The sequence below is a fragment of the Echeneis naucrates genome, chromosome 7 (assembly GCF_900963305.1).
Source record: "Echeneis naucrates chromosome 7, fEcheNa1.1, whole genome shotgun sequence".
Lineage (NCBI taxonomy): Eukaryota > Metazoa > Chordata > Actinopteri > Carangiformes > Echeneidae > Echeneis > Echeneis naucrates.
The window spans coordinates 9,451,358-9,475,299 of NC_042517.1; the positions used below are offsets into that span (position 1 = coordinate 9,451,358).

At 41.8% G+C, this 23,942-nt stretch overlaps 3 protein-coding genes across 7 annotated transcripts in view; 1 reads left to right on the forward strand and 2 right to left on the reverse strand.

The window, feature by feature from the left end:
- The first annotated feature begins 782 nt into the window (after positions 1 to 782).
- On the forward strand, positions 783 to 5,832 carry ybx1 (Y box binding protein 1). Of its 4 annotated transcripts, none has more exons than XM_029505900.1 (8): positions 783 to 1,025; positions 2,842 to 2,905; positions 3,167 to 3,200; positions 3,315 to 3,404; positions 3,559 to 3,903; positions 4,309 to 4,406; positions 4,757 to 5,043; positions 5,478 to 5,832. In XM_029505900.1, exons 1-7 carry the CDS (start codon positions 917 to 919, stop codon positions 4,995 to 4,997), a joined length of 981 nt encoding a protein of 326 aa, XP_029361760.1. In that variant the 5' UTR covers positions 783 to 916; the 3' UTR covers positions 4,998 to 5,043; positions 5,478 to 5,832. The 4 variants fall into 4 exon arrangements, with proteins under 4 accessions (XP_029361760.1, XP_029361761.1, XP_029361762.1 ...); XM_029505901.1 differs by having other exon boundaries at positions 4,309 to 4,394; XM_029505902.1 differs by having other exon boundaries at positions 3,559 to 3,840.
- Positions 5,819 to 17,127, reverse strand: arhgef16 (Rho guanine nucleotide exchange factor (GEF) 16). The gene is made up of 15 exons (XM_029505899.1): positions 16,992 to 17,127; positions 15,751 to 16,395; positions 15,167 to 15,218; positions 14,284 to 14,447; positions 14,010 to 14,066; positions 12,280 to 12,440; positions 10,979 to 11,131; positions 10,773 to 10,902; positions 10,269 to 10,343; positions 10,069 to 10,161; positions 9,809 to 9,960; positions 8,797 to 8,985; positions 8,282 to 8,352; positions 6,949 to 7,050; positions 5,819 to 6,876 (listed from the first exon to the last, which is right to left on the reverse strand). Exons 2-15 carry the CDS (start codon positions 16,321 to 16,323, stop codon positions 6,737 to 6,739), a joined length of 2,112 nt encoding a protein of 703 aa, XP_029361759.1. The 5' UTR covers positions 16,324 to 16,395; positions 16,992 to 17,127; the 3' UTR covers positions 5,819 to 6,736.
- A 538-nt stretch (positions 17,128 to 17,665) lies between these two features.
- espn (espin) overlaps positions 17,666 to 23,942 on the reverse strand; it is a 35,256-nt gene continuing 28,979 nt past the window's right edge. The window contains exons 12-14 of one of the 2 annotated variants that reach the window (XM_029506337.1): positions 21,977 to 22,056; positions 20,857 to 20,868; positions 17,666 to 19,783 (exon numbers count right to left, since the gene is read on the reverse strand). In XM_029506337.1, coding sequence (XP_029362197.1) covers positions 19,636 to 19,783; positions 20,857 to 20,868; positions 21,977 to 22,056 — 240 coding nt within the window. In that variant the 3' untranslated portion in view covers positions 17,666 to 19,635. Of the gene's footprint in view, positions 19,784 to 20,856; positions 20,878 to 21,976; positions 22,057 to 23,942 lie in introns of both variants that reach the window. The other variant, XM_029506335.1, reaches the window with a different exon arrangement.

Below are 23,942 nucleotides of genomic sequence, written 5' to 3' on the forward strand. Positions count from 1 at the left end.
AATGTATTCATTGCTCATGAGTACCCTGTCCGAAGATAGCATTTGTCTAAAACAGTCAATTTGGGGTCCAAAAAGGAGCACGGAGAAATTTACAGTGGTGGTGAATTGGGTCATTCTGTGTTGCTGCTGTATCTATCGTGTGCTGTGTATGAGCTGCTGAAAGCTTTCTGTGCACCAAGGAGCCCTCTTCTTAAATCTTGCAATGGTATCATATAGGCCTATGTTTGAGATTCACAACCACTGTAACTGACACAGTGTGATTAAAAATGATCCGTTAAATAAAATATTAAGGCCTTGCTGATCCTTCGCTTGAAATAGGTCAGTAATCCCTCCATACATTTTCCGCAACGCACATGGTGCAATATAGATTCAGTATTTTATCGTCTGTAATGGCACCGAGGCGATCAACCTTCCCATTTAACTTTAAGCATGCAATCTAACTGATATTATAAGGCTGTGAGAAAAAAAAAAAAAACTTGTTTCTTCTCAATGACTGAATAAATACTGAAAGTATGAAATGAAAGCATGCGGGCGGTCTGTTCCAGAAGTGTGACGGCTATCTGCCCGAGCCGTCTGGCTTTGACATCACTAGGGGGCAGGGAAATGGACAGGTACGCTCCTCTTGGCCAATCAACTTGACTAAACGCGTAATTGACAGTTATCTTAGCCAATGGGGATCCAATTTGGTTTCCGTTGAGGATTCCAGCCAATAGGAAGCTCAGTTGGGCGGGCCGTCGAGCAAGAACATTCCCCCGCACAGTTTCTCAGTCTCCCCAGTTCGATCGGCAACGGGAGCGGAAGAGGAAAGCAGAGAGCCCGAAGGCAGTAGCCCCCACCACCGCCGGCCCAGGTTACCATCTAGCACCGGGAAACATAGCAGAGAGCCGCCGCCGGCAGAAGCCAACCAGTAGTAACCATGAGCAGCGAGGCCGAGACACAACAACAACCGCCGCAGCCTGCTGCCGACGCGGAGAGCCCATCCAGCCCGGCAGCCGCAGCTTCCGCGGGGGATAAGAAGGTCATCGGTAAGACTCCGGGAAATTAGCTAGCTGGCTAACCAGGTTGGGGACCCAGTGCTGGCGATGCGGACAAGCAGCCGTTGGCTAACGTTAACGAATCGATCGATGGCTCCGTTAACCGTTGGACATTTGCATTCATCTGCCGTCAACTCGCATAAAGAAATTAAAATTGGCAAAATAAACGTTTATCCTGCCAAAGGGACATCTCGCCTTCCTCCGGGTTTTTTGATCATTCCTGGGGTTTCTGAATTAGTGTCGGCTCTCAAGGGTACACTGGCAATTTTAAGTTTTACCCACAGCAGGCAAAAAAATTGATTTCTTCTACTCCCAACGAGCGAAACTGCTCTGAAAACGTCAGTCGGAAGATGGACGGTGTTTCCAACAAGGCTAACCTTTTTACCACCTCTTGGTAATTTAATATTGGGCGGTAATTTCTACCCGTCTCTCTTGGCTGTAGAATTAGTTTTGTGGGAGTGCAAACGAATGGTAAAAATAAATAATCCCTAAATTTGAATTATAATCTAGTAATCTGTTCATCGGCCTCTTAATGTCCACTGTCCGCCATAGACTCCCATGTTGCCGGTTGGTCGTTACACGCCGACCGCTGAAGTTCTCAGGAGCGAGTCCGTTGGCCGTTGGTGTCACTTGTCCGAAGGAAGTGGTTGTCAGGGCAACAGCGGCCCAGTTCGAGGCGTTGGATGGTAAACTGTAGATATCATGTAAATCACACATCATGGAGGAACACCAGGCTATTTCACACTGATCACTTAACCGGCTACGGCCGATGTCGTCGAGCAGCAAGCTAACGCTAGCCGCTGGTCGTCCCTTTGTTCACACCAAAGAGCCCGTTTCCACGATGGTAATTGTTTCTAAAATCTAAAAGTAGCTCTCCCGGGAATATTTGGTCAGCGTGGCGGCGAACGACCACAACGGCCCGGTTTCTAATCATGGCCGAATACAACTGTCAACGGTTGTCGAATTTCGCCTGAAATCGAAGCGCTGCCGTTGGGGCCTAGATCCCGAACAACGGGAGCTCGGTGGGAAAGAAGCCGTGTTAGCCTACCCGGCTAACTTTAGCTATTTACATGGCTGAAGGGGCCACCCAAAATGTCCGCCGTACGATTCAACGAATTTTTGCCATTAAGTTGTACGTTTCCTCCACATAATTGTAATGACGACGCGTTTCTTTTAATTTCTACAAAGCCAGTTGTTTTCCAATAAGCGCTGACTGATTTGTTACGGTCATTTCCGCCTGTTGGCCCAAATCCAACCACATGGTTGAGCCCGAGTTAGCTGTACGGCTAAGCTAACAAGACAGCTGGGCTCCCTGCCTGCCTAACGTATCCGGGCGCGACTACCACGTGTGAATGCTCAGTAACTGAGCAGGATGGCTTAAAATGGGGCAGTGGGTCTGTTCTAGTTGGACTTTGAAACGAGACCACGGACTACTACGGTACTCCTTTCGCCGCCACCGGCGTGCTGCAGCACGGCATGGTCTTAAGATAGATGCAGCTTGATGCGGAGAGTGACATTTTTATTTTCGCGTAAGAGGCGGTGTGATCGGTACTGTCTGTTCTCTTTGGTCATGCCTCACACCAAGTGCAGCTGGCACAGGGCACCCCGAAGCACCAGTATCTATAAAAAGGTTGACAGTTGCGAGTTAAATATAACTTTCACATTATCTGTAGCCGTGGTTAGTTTCCTATCATCTGTTGTTGTGTGATTCTTTTACTTTACAATATCTTTGCAGCTCAACATGGAAAAGAAGACGTCTTGATCTTAAACCTGTTTATTAATTTGGTTTCATTGTATCTCTTTACAGCAACAAAAGTCTTGGGTACAGTCAAATGGTTCAACGTCAGGAATGGCTATGGTTTCATCAATAGGTATGTGTACCCCACCCCCATCCCAGTTTCTTTAAGGCTCTGATATTATCTGTGTGTGTGTGTGTGTGTCAGGGACCATTCCCAATCCTATTATGTCTTTGATTTGCTTACAAAGCTGACCAGACGATTTGTCTGCTGGTCTCCATACTATTATGCAGTACATTAATCCTTAAGTTCTGGTTTGGTTGCAGTGTGTTGAATTCTGTGGCTCAACAGGAAGCTGCCAAATGGATGTGATAGTGTTTTTCTTCTTTCCTTTAGGAATGATACGAAAGAGGACGTTTTTGTACACCAGGTAAGTTGAAGGCTTTCTTACCTTTAATCTTCTTTATTTTTCTTTTCTCTCTTTTTTTTTTTTTAACCCAAGCATGAATATAAAGTGTTACATCTGAACTGTTGGTGTTTTCAGACAGCCATCAAAAAGAACAACCCGAGAAAATACCTTCGCAGTGTTGGAGATGGAGAAACTGTGGAGTTTGATGTAGTGGAGGGAGAGAAGGTAACATGTGTGCACTGTCATTTAGTTTTGTGACTGGATTGGGGGGAAAATGTAAAAATGTCCAGCTTCCTAAAAAAAAATCCTAGTAGTTGTGGCTCAAGTCATGAATGTGGAGCATTACATTAAAAAAGGTAAATAAATCGCATTTGCACAGGGAGCTGAGGCGGCAAATGTCACTGGCCCAGGAGGTGTTGCAGTCCAGGGGAGTAAGTACGCTGCTGACAGGAACCGTTACAGGCGCTACCCCCGACGGAGGGGCCCACCCCGTGGTGGAGACTATCCAGAGAACTACCAGAGTGACGGAGAGGGTGAGCCTGGCAGCGGAGGTCGTGACAAAAGCAGCAGAGAAGGGGGAGAGAACGTCCCTGAAGGAGACCAGCAGCAACAGCCGCGCAGACCCACTTATCCTGGCAGACGGCGCTACCCCCCATACTTTGTACGTAGACGCTACGGCCGCCGGCCCCCGTACACCAACGCACCACGCGGAGAGATGACTGAGGTACGCTGTCACAGGGCTACTATCCTGAAACAGGCACCCAGCTGTCCCGTGTTTAAAAAAAAAAAAAAAAAAAAAAAAAAAAAAGGTCAGGACACACGTTGTCATGCACAATTTTGAACACTCTCCTCTGTGACACTCACGTGGTTGTGAACAATTTAATCTTGGTGTATCGGGGGTCTTGCCAATTCCTTGCAAACTGTTTCAAATAGGCCCCTCAGCCATGTCAGAGGTGCCTAATGTTGCGCTTATATCATTCTCAAAATTAAATGGCAACCTGGCAAGTGCAGTTGCAAATATTTTATCTACACTACATTAGTGTTCCGAAGTTGTTGGGGTTTTTTTTGCCTATGTACTAACTCTGGAAAAGGCTGTGTATCAGTTGCTGTTTGATCTGTTTGCTTTCAGGGAGGTGAGGGTGATGAGAGCCAAGGAGGACCAGACCAGGGCAACAAACCAGTGAGGCAGAACTACTACAGAGGCTTCCGACCAAGGTTCAGACCAAGGTTTGCATGTTGGCTTCATTGATGCAGGGCTGCAATAATGGGAGAATAAAACATTGGACACTCCAGATCCTGGTCTCATATCCACAAAATGGAAATAACCGAAAATAACCTTTTTAATTAAAAAAAAAAAAAAAAAATGATGCCACTTGTTTTGGCCCCAAGAAGTTCTCCTTTCATTGCAGCCTAACCTCAAACTGCAGCTGTGCATCCCAAAACAAACTTTTTCAGTAGCATTTATCTAAAGACTAAAAGCATTGTGCCTTGTGTCTCAGTGGCATGTTCTTTGCATGCAATCTCCATGTCACTGAACTTTATCTTTGGTTAAAGTCTCTTGTTTTGCTCTTATTCAGGGGTCCACCCCGTCCCAGACCGGTGCGGGACGGCGAAGAGGACAAAGAGAACCAGGGTGGCGAAGGTGGTCAAAACCAACAGCCCCGCCAGCGGCGCTACCGCCGCAACTTCAACTACCGTCGCAGACGCCAACAGAGTGGCGGCAAGCCCGGCCAGGAAAACAAGGAGGCCAAGACAGGAGGTGACCCATCTGCAGAGAAAACGTCCGCTCCCGAGGCCCAGCAGGGCGGGGCTGAGTAGGAAGCAAACTGCCCACCGGCACCTACCATCTTTTACCATCGTCCGGGTGAGTCTATGGCAGATCTCGGTGCACCTTCACGTCTGCACATGTGTATCCAGATATCTTTTAGGGAAAAGAGAACAAAAACAGCTAAACTTCAGCAGTTAGATACAGATATATCTTGCCCCAAGTGAGCCTGCGTAACTTATTTTTTTTTGGGGGGGGGGGGTTCTCTGTAATTGATGACCTAAAGCATGAGGTAATGCGATGGATTTGATAAAGCAAACTGTCTGGCACCGTAGAGCCCACTCACTATTGTCTAACATATGAGCACAAGCTTTTGGCTTTGCAGTCTTTTTCTGCTGTCTGAGGACGTATTTTCAGGCAATCCATTATGTGGCAATATATGCCAATAAACCCAATGATTGAAAATGTGAGATGTAGATTGTGTACAGAGACTATAAATGGGACTAATTTGCAAATCATTTTTTCTTTTGCAGTTTTTTTGTGAACAAGAAGAAACATCAAACAAGATCTTAGCAATAAAGATTTACCTTAACCAACTTCACAAGCTTGCACCATGCATTTGACCAGATTACCACCGATTGCCTGCAGAATCTATGCAGACTTGTTTTTTTTTTTTTTTTTTTTCATTATTTTTATGTGACAGCTACAAAATGTTTTGGGGAAACAGCAAATGTTTTTCTAAACCTGTCCTAAGTTTTTACACCAAATGGTTTTTAAAGAGAAAATGGAATTTGATATCTGGTCAGTTTGACATTTTTAAATAACTTTTTATGTATTCAAACATTTTAACAAAAGGCAAGCTGAAATAAAAATGAAAAATACAGAGAAGGTGTCTCTAGTGGCTTTATTTTATTTTTCAAGTAAACAGGTTCTACACAATGGCACAAAACCATACTGTTTTCTGTCAATTACAATGTAAGCTGTTGGAATGTATTTTCATCTTGTACATCTTGACACACATTGTATAGTGCAGTAAATATTAAATGACATTCAATTATAGTAGGCTATATCATGTATTTTAAAAAAGGCCAATCTTTACCAAAATCTGGTAACAAAGAAATCCTATACAGCATCTCTAAATGATACTCAGACAATGTGATCAAATGTAACCAGTATGTAGCACTATGTTGATCAGGTTCCTCATCTTGGGTTCAGGAGACAAAATCCTGAAAGCAGTGTAGGAATGCCATATATACAATATCTAGACAATTATTCTAGCTCCTAGACTTGAAATATTTCATTTGAGGTTCATTATTTACTGCAGCCAGTCAGTGTAAAATTTACATTCACACCAACAGGGAAATAGGATAGTGCTGTGCAAGTTGAGTAAAAGGTCGGTTGCTGAAGCATAAATCCTGCTCCTGCAAATGTCTGCTTTAATGGTTCGTGTACAAAATGCCTGGATAGCGGAATCAAGATCTAATTCAACCTAATGTGCTGGATGGTCATGAAATGTGTTCACTGACGGGAATTAAACCAAGAACTTCATGGTCCACTTGTATACATCTTATACTACCGGTGCATAACTTTGGCTGCCATGTCCATTATGGCTATTTTTAATGCGTTGCCTATCTATGAACATGTTATTTGGCCTATTGGTAATTGACTTCTGGGCTACTGTTACAGTAATCTAAACTGAACACAATGAGCTTCACAAATCTACTGGAAGGTGTGCCTGTTGTTTTGTCCACTTCCTGTACATCCTTGCACAATAACATTACCATTGAGACTTTTAGACATTAGTCTCTTTGCGCAAGCGCTTCATTCGCTGCACGTTGTTCACCATGGCTGTGGGGTTAGTGATCTCTGTGGCACAGCCAGCAGGAAACCAGCCCCTCTCTCCGTCTCGCATTCTCTCCCCGTAGCACCAGGCTAGGAAGAACACAGTTCACATGAGAACTCACTCATGTTTGGTATTAATCAGAAATGTTACCACAGGCTCACCTTCCTCTTTCCTTAAGAGAATGACGAGCTCAGCCTGTTGCAGCCCCAGCTCATCTCGCTCCTTTGGCATGTAGGCCTTCGTGGCCTCGCACTGTGGCAGGCCTGACACACAATCAGATAGTTTTATGTGAATAAAGCCAAATGTCAGGTACAATTTACATGTACCTGCATGTTCCTGGTGCCAGTGCTTATTCTTAGTGAGTTCTACATCCTGCACTACACCGAATATCTACGGCCTCTCAAATCACTCTCTGGGAAGTCACACCCTGATCTTCAGTCTCAGATATGACGTACTCTTAACAATACACATTACAAAGACTCCCAATGTGTGACTGTTACCTGTGTGATGTTTGCCACTAACAGAACATGACAATGTTGTTCATTGGTATGAAGAAGGGAAAAAGATTGTTTAATATCTGAAATACTTAAAATTTTCATCTTAATTTGCCAACAGAACATTGAGTGCTAAAGTCCAGTCTGTGGAACTGACTGCCTCACAGTCCTCTCAGCAGGACTCGAGCTCTGTCAGACTGGATAGATAGTGCTAAGTCTGGACACTCGAACAGTGAGAGACTTGTCCCGGAGCCACTCCAGTATTGTTCTGATAGTGAGCTTCAAGTCATTGTTTAGCTGAGGGGGGAACCAGCTCATGTGCACTCTGAAACAGCTCTTCCTCAAGAGTCTGTATAGTCATCCCTATTTCAGTCCTGACCAGTGTCCCTGTCCCTCACAGGTATGGTGTTGGCAAGGTGAAAAGCAAGGCCTGGTGTTTGTCACGGTCTTTGTTCTGCCTAGAAAATGTTATGTATGCTATCAGGCCCAACAATCTCTTTCCTCATGTCCTCAGAGTGCCATTTGATAAAGTCGCCTGCCTTTTATTTAAACAAAGATTTGATTGGTGGAGAACTCCTGAATCTACCTCAGACTGACTTTTAGGTAACCTCCCTGTTGAAAGTCCCTCTCTTCTGTTAGTTTGGCCAGACAGTCATCTCAAACAGCTCCTGAGTCTTGGTAGTCCAAATATTTTTCAAAAGCATAATTATTCAGGCCACTGTGACCCGTGGAATTTCTTAAAGCCTATTTTAAGTGTTCTTGTAACCAATCCCTGAAATTCTGCCTTTCCACAATTTTACAGAGGTCTTCAAAGAGCTCCTTGGACTTTTTGGCTCGATCAGGATTCACACAGTGTTAGAAAGGGGTTGAAAGTGGAAGTTTAGTAAGATTACATTTTAAATAGTTTCAGGCTCTTTTGATATAAAAATGTTCAAAGAGTTAACAGATTTGACAAACTGGAAATATAGAACGATAGCCTTGGTTCATAAACGGGACTCACCATCTGTACAGGTGAAGGAACCCCCCTGACAGTGCTCTGTAAGAGCAACTATCCAACGTGCTCGGTCCATCCTTGGCAACAGGAAGAGGAAAAAAAGAATTGTTAAATACAACTAAATGCCCGCTATAGTGAACTGTTTATGTGATAACCTTATCAATGACCCAAATGCAGGGGACCTTTGAACAATTAAGGTTGGTGTTCAGACTTCTGTCAGTAGAGGGAGCCAGACACAAAATATTAGATCTGGGTTTCAGGCCATGCCAGATATTCTGACTGCTGAATCTGTCAACTCAGGGCCAACAGTCCTACAGGCGACTTCAACTATATACATTCAGAGATAGCAAAGCAGATTTTTTTTTTTTTCAATTTATGTGTGAAGAAACACAAGTCAGGAGAGTTGATTCTTCCTGATGAGAGTATATCCTACTGTAATAATTATGTTTTAAAGTGGAAATTATTCAAACTGAGGTATTCAGGCATAATTCACATCTGATGGAGGAGGAGTGCAGCACTACCTGGACTCGGCCACGAGGATGATGTGCTCTGACTTCCCCTCACTGTTTTTGCTCATCAGCAGTTTGAAGGAAAGATAGTGGCTGGAGCTGCTCTTGGCAGGCGAAGTCGTCCGTGTCTCAGACTCCTCCTCAGTCTGCACCTTCACATTTTCCAGAGTGGCGTAGTCCATCACCACAAAGCTCTCCTCACTGGGTACACAGACACTTTTTAGATCACTTTTTGTAAAACCAGATATATGCATTTGCAGTTATAATGTGAAATGGCTGTAAATGGCAATGGTCACACACTAAAACCCAGCTCCAAGCGTACAAAAACCAAACTGAACAGGAAGCAAAATTAAGTACGTTTCTGGACTATCCATCATTTGCATTTTCTACACATTAGCTCCAGTGGACTAAGTCACTCTTGACATCCTCCAAAATGACTCCAGTGTTGTGCCTCACTCCTCCCTCTGAGCTGACATTGTTTGTTGTCTCCCTAACTCAGAACAGACGGCTGTAGTCAGTTAAGTTAACATGCTGAATGCAAGCTTGAAGAATTTCAAGTATGCACGCACCATATCCACGCAGGCTCCTTCGTCTGTCCCTTCCTCTCCTGGCTTCTCTCTTACTCTCATGTTCCCAGCCAGCTGGACCCACTTACTGTCCACAGCAGTGACCATGAATGATAAAATGCTTTATGGGTGTGATTTTGAGCTTTGGCTTCTCTCGTACCGAGTTTAGTGGATTCTTTTTATTCTAAAGAGCCATGCCTCAATGTTTGAAATTCACAATAAGTCATCTCCAAAGACTGATTATATAAGCTTCCTGCTTGGGTTTGATTACTCCCAGCACCAGAGAACCCTTGAGCAGGATACTACAGCAGGATGAATTCATCTGAAGTTATCCCACTAGATTTTATCTCAAAGAATGTGAACATTTTGACATCCTGGAAGGTATTTACTGACCTTTATGTATTTGAAATGGGAATGAATTAAAGAGATAATACTCTGTCAATTATTGCCTCCCTGACCTCTTCTTCTTGGTAATGATCAGCACATCATTGAAGAGAAACAGGTAGTAGCTCCTGTTGCTGAAAGCCTTCCAGATGCTGAGCTCCTCAGTGGAAACGGAGAGCTCGCCACGCTTTTTCAGCCACCGCGATGACGACACCAGAGGAAATGGCTGTGAAGACACAACACTTTGGATTAGCAGACTGGACCCAAATGTTTTCTTATTATTCTGCTCAAGGGTTATGACATGTCAGTGCAGAAACATGCGGTCGGCTCTTACCTTGATTTTACCAAAATCCATCTGTTTCTGGATGGTGTACATTTGCTCTGTCCTCTCCATCCGTCTTGCTCCATCATTGCAGCTACTGACCAACTGTTGAGATATTCGTCACAACAACTATAATATTCTAGATATTTGGAATAACACATTTTCAAACATGCTCTGGAGCTAAAGATCTGAGCACAAAACTGCATCACTACCTTACTAATGGCGTTCAGAGCCCAAACAGCAGCAAAGTACTCAGCTGTTTTGTCAGGAGTTTTTTGGCAGATTGTCTGAGAAGAAAGTAAAGACATGAAAACATACATACGTCTGTGAACAAATCATGGCTCAGCATCACTCGACATCAATAACCTTAGTACTGTACATTCACCTACCATTATGTGTATACACGTTAAGCCTTAGAGATGTCGCTCTATGATATGCTACATTTCCAGCTTAAATTATTGGCAAAATGTAATGTCTTTACAGCTGAACGACACAATACAACAAATCGCAGCTAGACTGCTGTGATAACAATCACGCTTATGTACTGACAGTTATAAATTATCTTAATTGTTTAGGAGCCATATCTTCAGAAAACAGCTATACAAAAGCTAACTGAAGTTGCAATGCAGTGATATTGTTTGTATGTGCTTCAGTATACCGTTAAAACTCCCTTATTCTCCCAGTGTGTGCAAAGGGAAAGTAAAGGTCAAACTAACATCAAGCAGCAGCGGCAGTCTGGTTACTCGCTGCATAGGAAGGATGAGGAAAGAGATCATGGGGAGGCCGCCACATTCACTGGTCCCTTCAATTTGTTTCAGGGTCTCTTTGAACGCAGTGTTACTCGTCCTTTGAGACACAAAGAAAAAGTTTAGCTAACCTTGCCATTTGTGAATAACATGTTGCCATTTATTGTGCTACTTACAGCAGCTTCTGCAGGGTCCTCTGTTGGAAGGTCTCATTGGAGCAGTAGACAATGTAGGGCTCAAAGTGGTGAACAGCATGGTTCTGAACAATATCGCTAATGTCACGAATCACTGGGTTGTCATAGTGACGCCGCTCGAGGTCCTCAAAAAACCTGAGCATACACACAGAGGAGGAGTTTAATAGATAAGTTAGGAGTACGCTTTTCCTCCCACAGACTAATTGGGTGAGGAGTCTGTTGAGACTGAACTGAGGGTGATAACAGGATATCAACACACTTGTACCATCAATGTACAGATGAATTTATCATAAAACTAAAAAGTTATCCCTACAGAAGACAAAGTCGAAAAGAGGTTTTCAACCTGGTTGTATATAGGGATATAGTATTAGAGCGTATTTATATTCATAGTAGTTTCTCTCCACTTTTTTATTTTTTTTAACTCAGTGGATACTGAAAAAGTGAATGTCAAAATAATCCTGAGAGCAAAAAGTAGTTCAAATACATTTCCATTTTTACTGATAACAATTACTGCTGCAGGTTGCCCCTTTGGACTTGACTGACTTCGGCAACTTTTAGCCCCACCCTTGCAAAGTGTCATGTCAACAACAAAAAGAAAAATGACACCCAAAGAGCCCAACCCAAGAAGCAACTGTGGGACACACACAAAAATACAGATATTGTAAAACAGAAATGTCACACAGCAGCATCTGAGAAAACTTCTGCCTTCAGGCTACATAGATTCTGCGTTACCCAACATTAAGGCAAAAGACTGACACTTCTTCTCTCACTGATAGAACTGAGTCAATCTTCAGTCAAAATAAAGCAACCAGGAGTGTGGAGAGCAACACAGCCTGCTCTCAGGCACATTATCATCTTGAAGACAGGAATACCACTCAGAGCAGCCAGGCAGCAGAACCAGTTATGCCTGCATGTTTTAACATGTTGATGGAGTTTACAGGACACTGCAGATATGCTAAGGGCAAATGCTCTACCTGAAACTTCAATCAACTCATTTTATGCTTGAAACCACACATAGATGGGAAAATGGCGTAACAACATGTAACACCAAACACTCAAGCACCATGTGCAACACCATTTAAAACCTGTAGAGTAGATAGTGTAGGTTGATAAACAGCCACTGATAGCATCATCCCATCCTTTCCTGAGAGGTGGTAAACAACCCCACAACCAGTTTAGCCATCACCCTCTCACCCTCTCACCCTCTCACCCTCTCACACACACACACACACACACACACACACACAACCCCAAGTAAAGTAAGATCAGAGTGCTGGGCCCACCGTTGGCTGACTTGCTGAATGACAGAGATGTTGGAGAAGAGGTGGTGGTGCTCTGTGGTCGTCATCGTTTTCTTCAGTTCCTCACTGTTCTTGAAGTGATGTACCAGAATGCCGAGGCTGTGCAGGTACGAATGCTCTGAGGTGATGATCTCAAAAATGGCCTGTCAAATGACCACACAAATCCAAATGAGCAGGCACGTGGTGGACCGTTCATTTTTAAGTACTTTAATTTCATCTTCAACCTTCCTGAAAAGGGAAAAAGGGTGTAGAAATGTGCATCTCCGCTCTTCTCCCCTCCCTGCATGTTGAATATTTGTGAAAGACAAAAATAAACCCGACAACAAAAAAAGTCCACATCGGGATAACACATTGGCATAACTCTTTATAAGTACATACAATAAATGCTTGATACAGATGCATTAGTTTATATCTGCTACTTGGTCAGGATGATAGGTGAGCTATTAGATATTGAGGGCACCACGCAACTGCTGGGCATAAGTTACTCAGAAAGGACCAAAGGGCAGCTGAACTAACTTAAGAAACCTACTTCCTGAAAATCTCAGCCTGAATGTTTCAGGCTAATAAAAGGTCTGGATTTTCCTTAAGAGCAGTCAGAGTGGAGTTGTCCTCTTTTTGAGCTACAAGACTATTCCAACTTAACCTCCTGAGACCTGAGCCTTTATTTAGTATGTATGTTGATGGGAATTTGTTGTTGCATTGTACTTTGACAACCATAGGATGAAACAAGTGTCCATGAATGTGTATAATGGCAAACAAAACCCAAAACATAATCTCATCATATTAGTATACAAGGTTTTAGGAGGTCAATTCAAATACTTAAATATCTCAAAGGGTAGAAATAAGGCTGACATGGAGATCTACAAATCAGAGGCATCACAGACAAGCACCGGCTCAGGAGACGGCCTGAATGTGGTTACACTATCAGGGTGTGGCCTTATTCATGGACTGCAGTGCACACAGGGTGGACCTTTGCTATTGACACAACGTCTGCTTGTAAAGACATTAACAAAAGGAAAATTCACCCTTAGTGAGTCTAATACTGTTTAGGTCGTATCAATCTAATGTTAAATTGTTAAATTGCTTCCCAGAAGACATTTTGTAATGAAATCTGCTTATTTGTTACATCAAAATCATTCCAACTTATTTTATCTTCTATTTATTTTTAATTTTTTTTGCTGAAAATTTATATTTACCAGAGAGCCTTTTAACAGAGCATATGAGAATTAGTTTAAACTTGTTTTCAGACAATGTTTGCCTGGAAAAAAAAGTTACAAATAGATACAAATGGCTTTATATTTTCAAATGGAACACCACACACTCATGTAATTCAGATGATCCTGGGCTTAAATTAAGGAAATCTAGAAATTTTACTCTTGGTGTTTTTCTCTTCAGCCCCCCACGCCCCGCAAGTGATATATATTTTTTTATGTTATGAGCATTATAATGTACCCTACTGCACATGCAAAATATGGATGCATTGAATTCTAGCAGTCTTGTAGCAGGTCTTCGATCCTTTGTGCAATTGGTAATTGTGTCTGGCATGAATATGAGTGTGCGTATGGTGGATGCTGATGAAAAATATGTGACTCATCCTGCTTTCTGACATTACCAAAAGTAAATGACATTTTTTAAGCACAATTCTGTTGGCATACTGGGAAGTGCGTTCAACGTGGGCACAGTCACACACAGACACGCTCACAGAGACATACCTCTTGTCTCTTTCTTTCTTGAGGTGAAATCATTGTTAGGATTCCTGTGTCCTTCACCTTTGAAAAACATACAAAAAGAAAACACCATTTTGAAAATTATTTTAGAAATTCAAACATTTATTGATTACAGTATGCCTGTAAGCTTTCATATTGACCCACACAAAACAAAGGGAAAGTTAAACAGCAAGAAAGAACAATAACTTATTGAATAGCCCACGACCTGATGGTCAGTGCTCTCATATCTTACAGATATGTGCACACTTTGCAGGCTTACCTGTGGTAGCTGGCTCCAGGTGAGCTGGGCTGGTCGGTAGCTCTTCACCACTATTCCTTGGTCCTCCACAGGAGGCTCCACTACCACAAAGTCATCCAGCAGCTCATCCTGGTTTGTGGAGTGCAGCCCACGCTCACGGATCTCCTGGTAGAGGCGTGGTGTAGCTGAGGATCACATCAACATCAACAAACCTCAGAGACTCAGTGTGTGCGGTGGCTTTGCAAGAGGGATTCGAAAGACTTTTCACATCACAGAGAGTATATTGTTCCTGACCACAGAAGCAGAATAACATGCTACCATTTCTAAAATGTGCAGTTGGAAGGATAAAAATGAGCCTTTGCAGAATTCTGCTGTTATTCAGATATAAGTAAAAAGCTAAGGTGTTCTGCAAAGCGTTGGAAATGAAATGCTAAAGCAGAGATGGAATCTGTCACTTGATAATAACAGTGTACTGTGAGATTTAAACAACAGGAGGTGAGAATACATCCGTTCAGAACAAATCATTTGGAAATTTGGTTTAAATGGAGACATTTTCCTTAACAGAATGCTTATGTATTAATGTAGTTAGCAAATAAAGGTTTAATTCACTCTGTGTTAAAATTAGTGAAACAAAGTCACTGTTTTTCTTATCCTGGAAGTGTAAAAAATGTCCTGCCATGTTGCCTAAGGGACTTTTTTGACCTGCAACATGTAGATCATGCCACCAACACATCAAATCTTGCTAGCCAGTCGATCATTGTCATTGCTGAGAAGTTGCACAACTTATAAATACTTTTAAATTGGGGAAAAAAAAACCCCAACAAACATTACACTTATTTCCCAGCTATATGTAGTCATGTAGCCAAATTTAGAGGAGTGGACAGTGACACATTAGTGAACAAACCGTCTTTAAAGGATCCCCGGTGTTTCTGGTTCCTCTTTCTCCCCAGGGTTCGCTAGAGGGGGGACAGCATTGCAATGTGAATCTGTCACTGTGGAATATTGCATCAGTAATTCTTAATATTTCTAACCTCCTTTTATTCCAGCATCTCATTCTCTCTTTTCTTCGTTCTTTGAATTCTTAAATGTTAAATTAAAGTCTTACTAAAGCATGGTCTGGAAGGAGACTGAGGTTAATGGCAACACTGCTGACTCTACTGACTACTGACTGTCAGCTATAATTTATCAGACTGATAGAAGAATAAAAACTGTAAGCAAAACATTTATTTACTTTAGTTTAAAGGTCAATAAACAGATGCATGGATTTCTAATTTAAGTCATTCAATTAAAATGTAGATTACTTTGTTGCAGGAAAATCACTGCTGGCCATAGCCTTTCATTCTAACTTTACACACCAATATCCAACATATAATTGGATAAAAATCATTACTTTTTAGTAATTAGTCAGCTTCCTGTCAAGCTCAGTTTGATTTACTATGAGTTAATAGGAAATGGACAGAGTGCACCCCAGCACCTCAAAATATTCACCTTGCGTCCGGGGCTGCGAGCTGGACTAGGACTGGCTGCTCTGCCCTCTCTAACAGGTTTCAGCCTGGCCATTGTCTCTTTTCCTGCCGACATAGCTTCAATATCCAGGCTTGTCACAGCTGCTCTGTATGACCTGTTCCTGCGGTTCCTCCTCAAAGCAAAACCATCTCCATCACTGTCGTAGTCCTCCCAGGACACATCTGGCCCCTGGGTTGAGTGTCGGCTCCGGGTCCCACCGTTGAAGTGCTCTAGTCCTACTGGAAACGTCACCACGGTTGTGTGGTGGCGATGTTTAGGTCGACTAGCTGTGGCTAAACTCTTGGGGATGAGTTGGTGGGTGCCGACCTTCAATGATGCAGGACTCTGGGTGCTCAAAACCACCTGCTGAGGGACCACAACTGCGTCTACTTGAACATCCTGAGGCTTGGATGTTTCACAGTGAGGTGTGGAGGAGCTTTGGGACTGGCAGCATTCATCACCTGGCTCAGATATATGTAATTCTGTTAAGTAGAGGCTCTCTGCCATTGGGGAGGCACTGTCGCCTGTGCAGCTGTCTGACTGGCTGCTGGACATGGTGTCTCCCTGCTGCGACCACAGTCTGGTGAGCACTTTAAATCCTCAACATCGGAGGAGCCTGAGTTCAAACTAGAAGCAGAGAACAATTGTAAACAAACATTTCACAGCAGGGGTTATACAGATGGCCCTGAAATACCACTGGTGACCTACAGTGAGCCTTCTATATCTCCTCCCATTCAAGAAGGGACCGTAACCCGTGATCCACTTCTTCACAGACACACACACACACACACACACACACACACACACACACACACACAGTGTGTCAGTCTCAAAATAATAAGAGGGGACTCAGTTAACCCATGACTCACAGCTCACTCCTGCTCCAACCAATCTGCACCACAGGAAGGAGCCCTTTGCAATGAGTGAAGGGTCAGGTGGAAACGCAGGAGCTCGTTATTACAGCCAAACGCAAACAAATGTATTAAATTAAACATTCATAACAAAGTTTTTTTAAGTAGCTTTAAATGTATAAAGCATATATGTTTAAAACATATAACTTGCTGTTTTAGCCCGGGAAATCAGCAGCCTTGTGTTTTTCCAAAAGGTTTGAGTTAAAAGACGGATTAGGGTGGAAGGGAAAAAAAATGTCTGCCTCACATTCCCATGGCTGAAAACAGCTCAAGCAGTCGCCGCCACTCTAAGATGTTTATCTGTCGTCTCACCTGCTTGAGCTGAGCGTCCAAACCAACAGCCGCACCGAACCGGTCTCCGGGGCTCGGTCCCTCCGTCCGGTCCGGAGTCAGTGTGTGGAGAAGTCCGGCTGTGCTCCTCCGCCCGCTCTCTCCCTCTCTCCCTCTCTCTCTCTCCCTCCCTCCCTCCCTCCCTCTCTCACTTCCTCCTCAGACCGCTGCCTACGTCACCACAGGTGAGAGTCAATCAGTCACAGGTAGGCGCCGACTCAGACCGGAGGCGGGCGGCAGCTGCGTCTCAGACAATTTACACCGAGACACAGCCACTGAAAACTGGACTTGTTTCAAAGGCCACCCCTCAGTATAAACACCACACTCCGTGTTTAGTCCCAGTGCTTCTGCCAATCTGAGAGTAGAAACAGCTTTTTGAAATCTGTTGGAAATCTTTCTGGCACTGGCAGCAGCTGTCTGGCTCCCTCTGCTGACAAACAAGGGACAGCGTTAAATGCATACAGATAATGGAAGACATCACCTTCAGCACAATTCAGGGATTTTTGCTTTGAGCTTTCTTATTATAGAAATTTATTAAAATCGACGTGTCAATAATTTATCCACATTTTTAGTTTTAATTGTTATGGTATAGCTGTAATAGATTTTGTGGTACATTTGTTGTAGGCAACACCAGCACATTCTGAACTTCAGTGATTAAAGATTTATTTATTTATTTTCAAATTTTAACAGTCTTAAAATATAATTACATTAACTAGCCAACATCCTATTGAAGCAAGGCTGAGACATGTAATATGATGCGTTAAGGAAACAATGGATGACAAAATTTTCAGAGGGTCACTATGTACAGTTTATATATGTTGGTATAGATAAAGTATGTGTATAGAAAATTTAAATGGCAATTACGTTATACATAACTTTCCATTTCAACATCATATGGCATCCGATGAAAGTGAACTAGAGCATTTCCAAATGATTCCCAAACCAGGATCATGTCTTCCATTACAATATGTGTACACTCGCTACCCTACATTTGTAAAAATGTATATATATTTAGTAAACGTGGAGAATATTGTCTATCATGTGAGAATATGTATATGTTATATTCAGAAATAGACATTCCTCACGACTTTGAACTCAAGTTAAAGTTAAATGTCCTTGCACAGCTACATTAAAAATATGCAAGTCTCCCCAGCTCTGCCAAAAATATTCAATTCAGATGATCCACATTTACATATTCAACCATAAACTGATGAACCAAACTCCAAAAAAATGTGAAATCATGACTATGAAACTTAGTATGATTAATGATCAACTTGGCATTTGTGTCTATAGTTAATTATACAGTACGTTGTATAACCTCTGTTAATCATTTTTGTGATCAGATGTTTGACTGGAAACATCAGGTCAAGCATTGAAACTGCACTTTTCAAACTGCAGTGGCTGCAGCTTACTAAAACACAACGCACATTATCTAAGGAACAGGACCTTTTTAATGTTACAGCGTTTTCTGGCAGGTAAAGAGCGCTCTGTAAACAGATCTGCTCAGCAATCACTCATCCTCATGGGACCAAGGCCGGAACAGCACACAGGACGAACTGGTGTCTTTTCGCTGTATTTGCAATATTCAGTGGGTAAAATGGTGCACATGCACATATGTTCCCCTTTTTAAGAAAATGCCGTGTTCAAGTAGAAACTAGCAGGATTGTACTCATATTTGTTTTGCTCTGAAAAGGCAGGGCCCTAGGTGCCAGTAAAACATTAAAACATGCCACATTATGAAACACATGCACACAACATTTCACAGTCAAGATCACAATAGCTTAACATTTAGGTCACATATAGAAAATTAAATTGAAACATTGCAGCTTTTTTACAGAGACAATTGATAAAATTTGATTTGCTCAACTATGTAATCTTTATATTATCTAAAATAATAAATATTAATATTCCAAATCCACAGAGAAGTGCCAATAAGTTTATCTAAAGAAACAAGTTTGTTTGAGATGTGTTAAGAATATAAATCTGGCAGTATAATTAAGCAATTTAGAAGTTGCTTCTATGAGTTTAATGCAAAACTTTCATAACTAAAGAGGCATTACTGTCTACACACACAAGGAATTAGCTGCTTTGCGGTGTACAATTTTTAGATGAAAAAACTGTTACAGAGCTAATTTTCAATTCATTGTTAATCATTAGTGGGACTAATAAAGGTCAAATATAACGCAATAGTAGACTTTTCCCCCATTGAATGCTCATTTTCAATTTGTCTCAACCCTCTTACATTTTCTACAGTATGTTTAGTAGCTTCTATTGATCAGCAGGAAAGCCAAAAGAAAAATACCAGAGAAAACCTTGAATTAGTTCAGACCAGATACTTTTATAGTAAGTTTTGTAAGCAGGATTATCAGTAACATGAGTCGGGGGTGGGGGGGGTGTCAAGCCGCTGTGATGTTTCACCCAAGCTGAACCTCGGAGCCACAGTATGGTCCTGTGTTTTTGGATGCCAGGGAGTGAGACAGGATTTAGAGGAGACATAAGCTGTTCTCCACTGTCAAGTGTACAGTGCAGGGTTGAGAAGGGAAGGGGGGGCATTCGGTGAAGGCCTTGCGTTCAGAATGCGAGGGCGGAGAGCGCTGCAGGGCAGCGGAGGGGCTGACAGCTCAGTTCACTGTTTGGCTATATCCCCTTTCTTCAAGATAATCTGCCGCTGCCAGGGGGCCAGCTTGGTCTCATCGTAGCCCAGTGTCCGCAGTCGCTCCAGCTCCGTCTTCTCTTCAATCTCCTTGGCCTGCTTGGCCTGCTCTTCAGCTTTTCTAGATGCATCAATGAGGAAAGATGAGAAATTAGAATTGTACAGGAAACATACATGGTTTTAGCTTTTCTTCACATGAAATTTGGTTCATTCTTTACATTTATATGCATTAATTTCAGTCGCCTTAATCAAAGTCAAATGAAGTGCAATCTAAGTCATCTAAGAGCACAAACATGCAAACGTCACGCTAAAACATTACGAAGAATATCTACAGAAATGCTACAAGTAAGTGAAAAATTTCTATATGGTTACATATAATACTGTTTTGATACTTTAATGTTTTATGTGCAATAAAGAGAAAAGTATGTATATACAACACAAGATTGTTGTTTTGTATAACTGTCTCTTTTCCACTAGGAAAGAATACCACATAGAGCCTGATTCTAGTCCTTGCCCATATCCTGCCTTCAATTCTTGTGTGCTTTAGGTTTGCTGAATTAGCAACCTGGTATAACTCTGGAGGACGATTTTTATCTTCTAATGTTTTCTCTTTGTGTCTTTATACTTAATCATCATGTAAAATGCTCAGCTCCTCCTCTGTAGATTTATCAGTGAACGAAAGGGGAGCACTATCTGGTGATTTTAGTCTACTACAACAAAATAATTAGACTTCTTTCTGTGACTGCTGCAGTTTTGTTTTATAGGGGATGGATCAGTTATCACTTTTGTTTGCCAGTATCATTTCTGATTCATCTTTATAACCCAGGCTAATTTGTCAATTCATCATCATCATCCATCCATTTCCGGGTTGCAGGGTTGCTGGAGCCAATCCCAGCTCGCATTGGTCAAGGCGGGGAAGGACCCAGGCCGGGAATCGAACCTGCATGTTTCTTGTTGTGAGGCAACAGCACTAACCACTATGTTGTCAATAAGACAAACTGTAACCATTTTGACCACTAGGTGAGATAATTGATCACAACTGATTCAGAGGCTCAGATGAAAATCCAATGAAAGGTATGAAATTAATTAAAATTATAAAATGCTTGATGCTTGTCATCTGATCATTAAACACATTTGACAAGAAGTTTAGTGATTAGTAAACACTGCAGTGTGGCATAAATACTGTTTCCTTACCTTTTTTGTTCCCTGTCACATCAGGAGCATGAAAGGAAAAAGAGAAATGGTAAATATCTTACACAGAAACAGTTATTCTGCAATATTAGAAAAAATGTAGAACTTTATGGAATAATGTATCCATAATTTGAATCCAAGTTTTTAAGAGGTAAATATTAAAGAACTAGAAGTCGGATGACTCCAGTCGACCAGACATCAGCAGAAATGATCCAGACTTCGTGCTGATAAAACCGGTCGATGGATGACGGTGACGTCACTTCCGCTCACTGGTGGCGTCTGACTTGGCTTGGTGTCGCCTAAATCTGAGCTCGGTTTGCCCCTCACTTTAAGTTATTGAAGTTATTGACAGTGGAGTTTATTTAAATTCACTGTTAGTTAAGCACTTTCTTTTACACTAATGTCTAAATTACTCAGGCGGTTCTTTAACTCTGCTAACTTAGCTTAGCAATTAGCTAATGGCCTCTCGCTCTCCTGCTGTGTGCTTCATTTTCAGCTGCTCCTCTTGGTGCATGTCATCAGTGCAGGTTTTTGATAGATATGGAGGAGAGACTTTTTGAGTTGGAGGCTCTGCACCGTAGCAGAAACCTCCTCCAGCGGAGGTTGGGTTGATTTCTGGGGCCAAAGTTGGAGACATTTGGTGCAGACCTGCTCTACAAGGTAAAGTGCATCGATCTAACTCTGTTGTGATTTGGTGCTACATAAATGTAAAAAATAAATGGTCTGCAGTAGCAGAAACTGAAGACCACCTACTCTAAGACCATACTCTGGTTATTTCCAGGGATACTTTCTGTGTGAAATAAATTAGACAGTTTGGTGGCTCTTCTTTCTTAGTACTTAAAGTTTGTTTGCATCAAAATACTGCCTACAAACTCATCAAGATTTCCATCCTCCAACAGATACATCTTTACATTGATCCAAACATGCAATGCTAAAATAATATTTGTTTACAGCCTCCACATCTAAGTCTTTGAGTGGGGTGGCATGAAAATACTATCAGTAAGGAGACGTGAACAAACAAAAACCGAGTGAGTCCAAATTTCTATTGGCTCAGGATATAATAAATACAGTACAAGATGTGAAGAAAATCAGATGAGTGGTTCAACACAGCTTCGTTACTCACCTCTCTTCATCCATTTTCTTCTTCATCATGTCTCTCCTCCAGGCTGGCATCGATGCGAGGCGGGCTGCCTCCTCCTCTGCCTATAGATAGACAAATAGGAGAAATATATCGGCGCCTGTACCAGTCAATAAAGGATTGTAATACTAACACAAGCCCCATCGTGTTTTGCATGGACTTAGTGATGCAAAGGAAAGAAAAACCAATCAAGGCACTTTTATATCTGACCATCATCATCTTCAGATTGCTGCCTCTGTAACTCTGTTTGTCAAATATAGTGATTATTGTTTGATCACAAAATGTTAGCAAAAACAAAATCACAAAATAACTTTACTTTTAATAATCAGATAAAGTAAAACTGTTATTAAACATATGCCATGCCCGCAAACCTTAATCTGATTTAAACTGATTTATTGTGTGGGGTTGATGTGTTTTCCGTAGAGTCACCTCTCTAAACCTTACAGAGAGCATAGAGGGACACCTGAAATGTAATGTAATTTCAGCCATCACAGACATTCTCAAATGTCAATCTTTAGACAAATAGCTTTTATGAAAGGCCAAATTATACACCCTGTATGTCATGCACATCAGAGACTATAATAGATAAATTTTCTCCTTTGTTTAAAAAAACAAAACAAAAACAAAAAACTTTTAAATGGACAAGACAGTGTTTACTGGACCTTCTCTCAGTGTACACATGCAGTAACTGGATCATTTACTCTCTTTCAGGCTGAGGTTAAACAACCAGAGGGCAGCCATCTTGGATATCCCATCTTCACAAGATACATTACCTTTGTGTAATCCTTTTACTAAAGCATTTCACTTGCCCTGGCAAACACGGATGCAGGTAAGATTACCCACATAGTGAATTGTTAACGAATCCCCTGGGAATTACAACATAAGAAAAAAAATCTAAGCCAAATCATGTCGTAATTTTGCAAGAATTATCTTTTACAGTTACTTCATTTACATGGTCAAAATGTATTAAAACTGGTATGCTGTTTACTGCTTATCCTTCAGTAACATGAAACGTATCACACGCACTTTCTGAGTGTTAACTTACAGTGGGTAAGATAGAACCGGCATCAATGCAGCTATGGTGCTCTGGTGTTGCAGATAGTAGATTCACCATACTTTTGTCACATTTTGAGTGAAGGTTTTGTTGAGCTATGTCACATTCTCTATGCAGCTTGTTGGTGTACCTGCAAAGGGTATCTGCTTTTGAGTCAGGTTCATGTCATCAATTGTGCCAGTGGACTGCATTCGTGTGTGTGTATCCAGGGCATTGGATTAGCCTGGCAATCAGTAATTCAGTGAAGCTTATATGACCATACTAACCGATTGTACGTGTATATATGTATACGTCAATGGGCCAGATCAGTGTATCTTTTTCATGCCTCAGAAGACCTCTAGTTTGAGCCAACAACTAAACAGTACCCCTGCCCATAACCAGTTTTTTACTGCATAGACCAGTGGTCGGCAACCTGTGGCTCCTGAGCTGCATGCGACTCTTTTATTCTATTATCTATTTTCATCTCTTCTATTTTTTTAAATAATTCTTTCAATGTAATAGTTTTTATTCTGAAGATTTAGGTGGTCTTGTAACGTTGAAATGAAGCTTTTCTTTTTATATTTTGTCGATCAAAATATGCATCCCACCTTCTGTGGGTCAACTGTTGCTGACAGCCTGGTGACTTATTTTGAGCATTCGACCCCCGGTAAACTAACCACGGAGACATCCAAAAAAAAAAGGAAGGTTTCTGAGGAAAATAGAACGTAGTTCTTTTATTTCATAAATGCTGCAACGAACAGTACTTATATAAATAGCATAACTCCAATGAAACTATCTTCATTACAGTGGTCAAATAGGTTTTGTGGGTTTTATTTGGTGGGAATTGTCCCCAAATGGCTCTTTTAATGTTGAAACTTGCCAACCCCTGGAATAGATAAATGCATAAAAATAACTCTG

What these genes read in the sequence shown, in the direction of transcription:
- arhgef16 (XM_029505899.1), bottom strand. Translation starts at nt 16,323, where the DNA reads ATGTCCAGCAGCCAGTCAGACAGCTGCACAGGCGACAGTGCCTCCCCA. An exon ending in ATCATTACCAAGAAGAAGAG is followed by an intron (nt 8,986 to 9,808) that starts GTCAGGGAGGCA and finishes CTGTGTACCCAG; the next exon opens with TGAGGAGAGCTTTGTGGTGA. An exon ending in TCTCTTAAGGAAAGAGGAAG is followed by an intron (nt 6,877 to 6,948) that starts GTGAGCCTGTGG and finishes TGTTCTTCCTAG; the next exon opens with CCTGGTGCTACGGGGAGAGA.
- ybx1 (XM_029505900.1), top strand. Translation starts at nt 917, where the DNA reads ATGAGCAGCGAGGCCGAGACACAACAACAACCGCCGCAGCCTGCTGCC. An exon ending in GGCTATGGTTTCATCAATAG is followed by an intron (nt 2,906 to 3,166) that starts GTATGTGTACCC and finishes TCTTTCCTTTAG; the next exon opens with GAATGATACGAAAGAGGACG. An exon ending in CGACCAAGGTTCAGACCAAG is followed by an intron (nt 4,407 to 4,756) that starts GTTTGCATGTTG and finishes GCTCTTATTCAG; the next exon opens with GGGTCCACCCCGTCCCAGAC.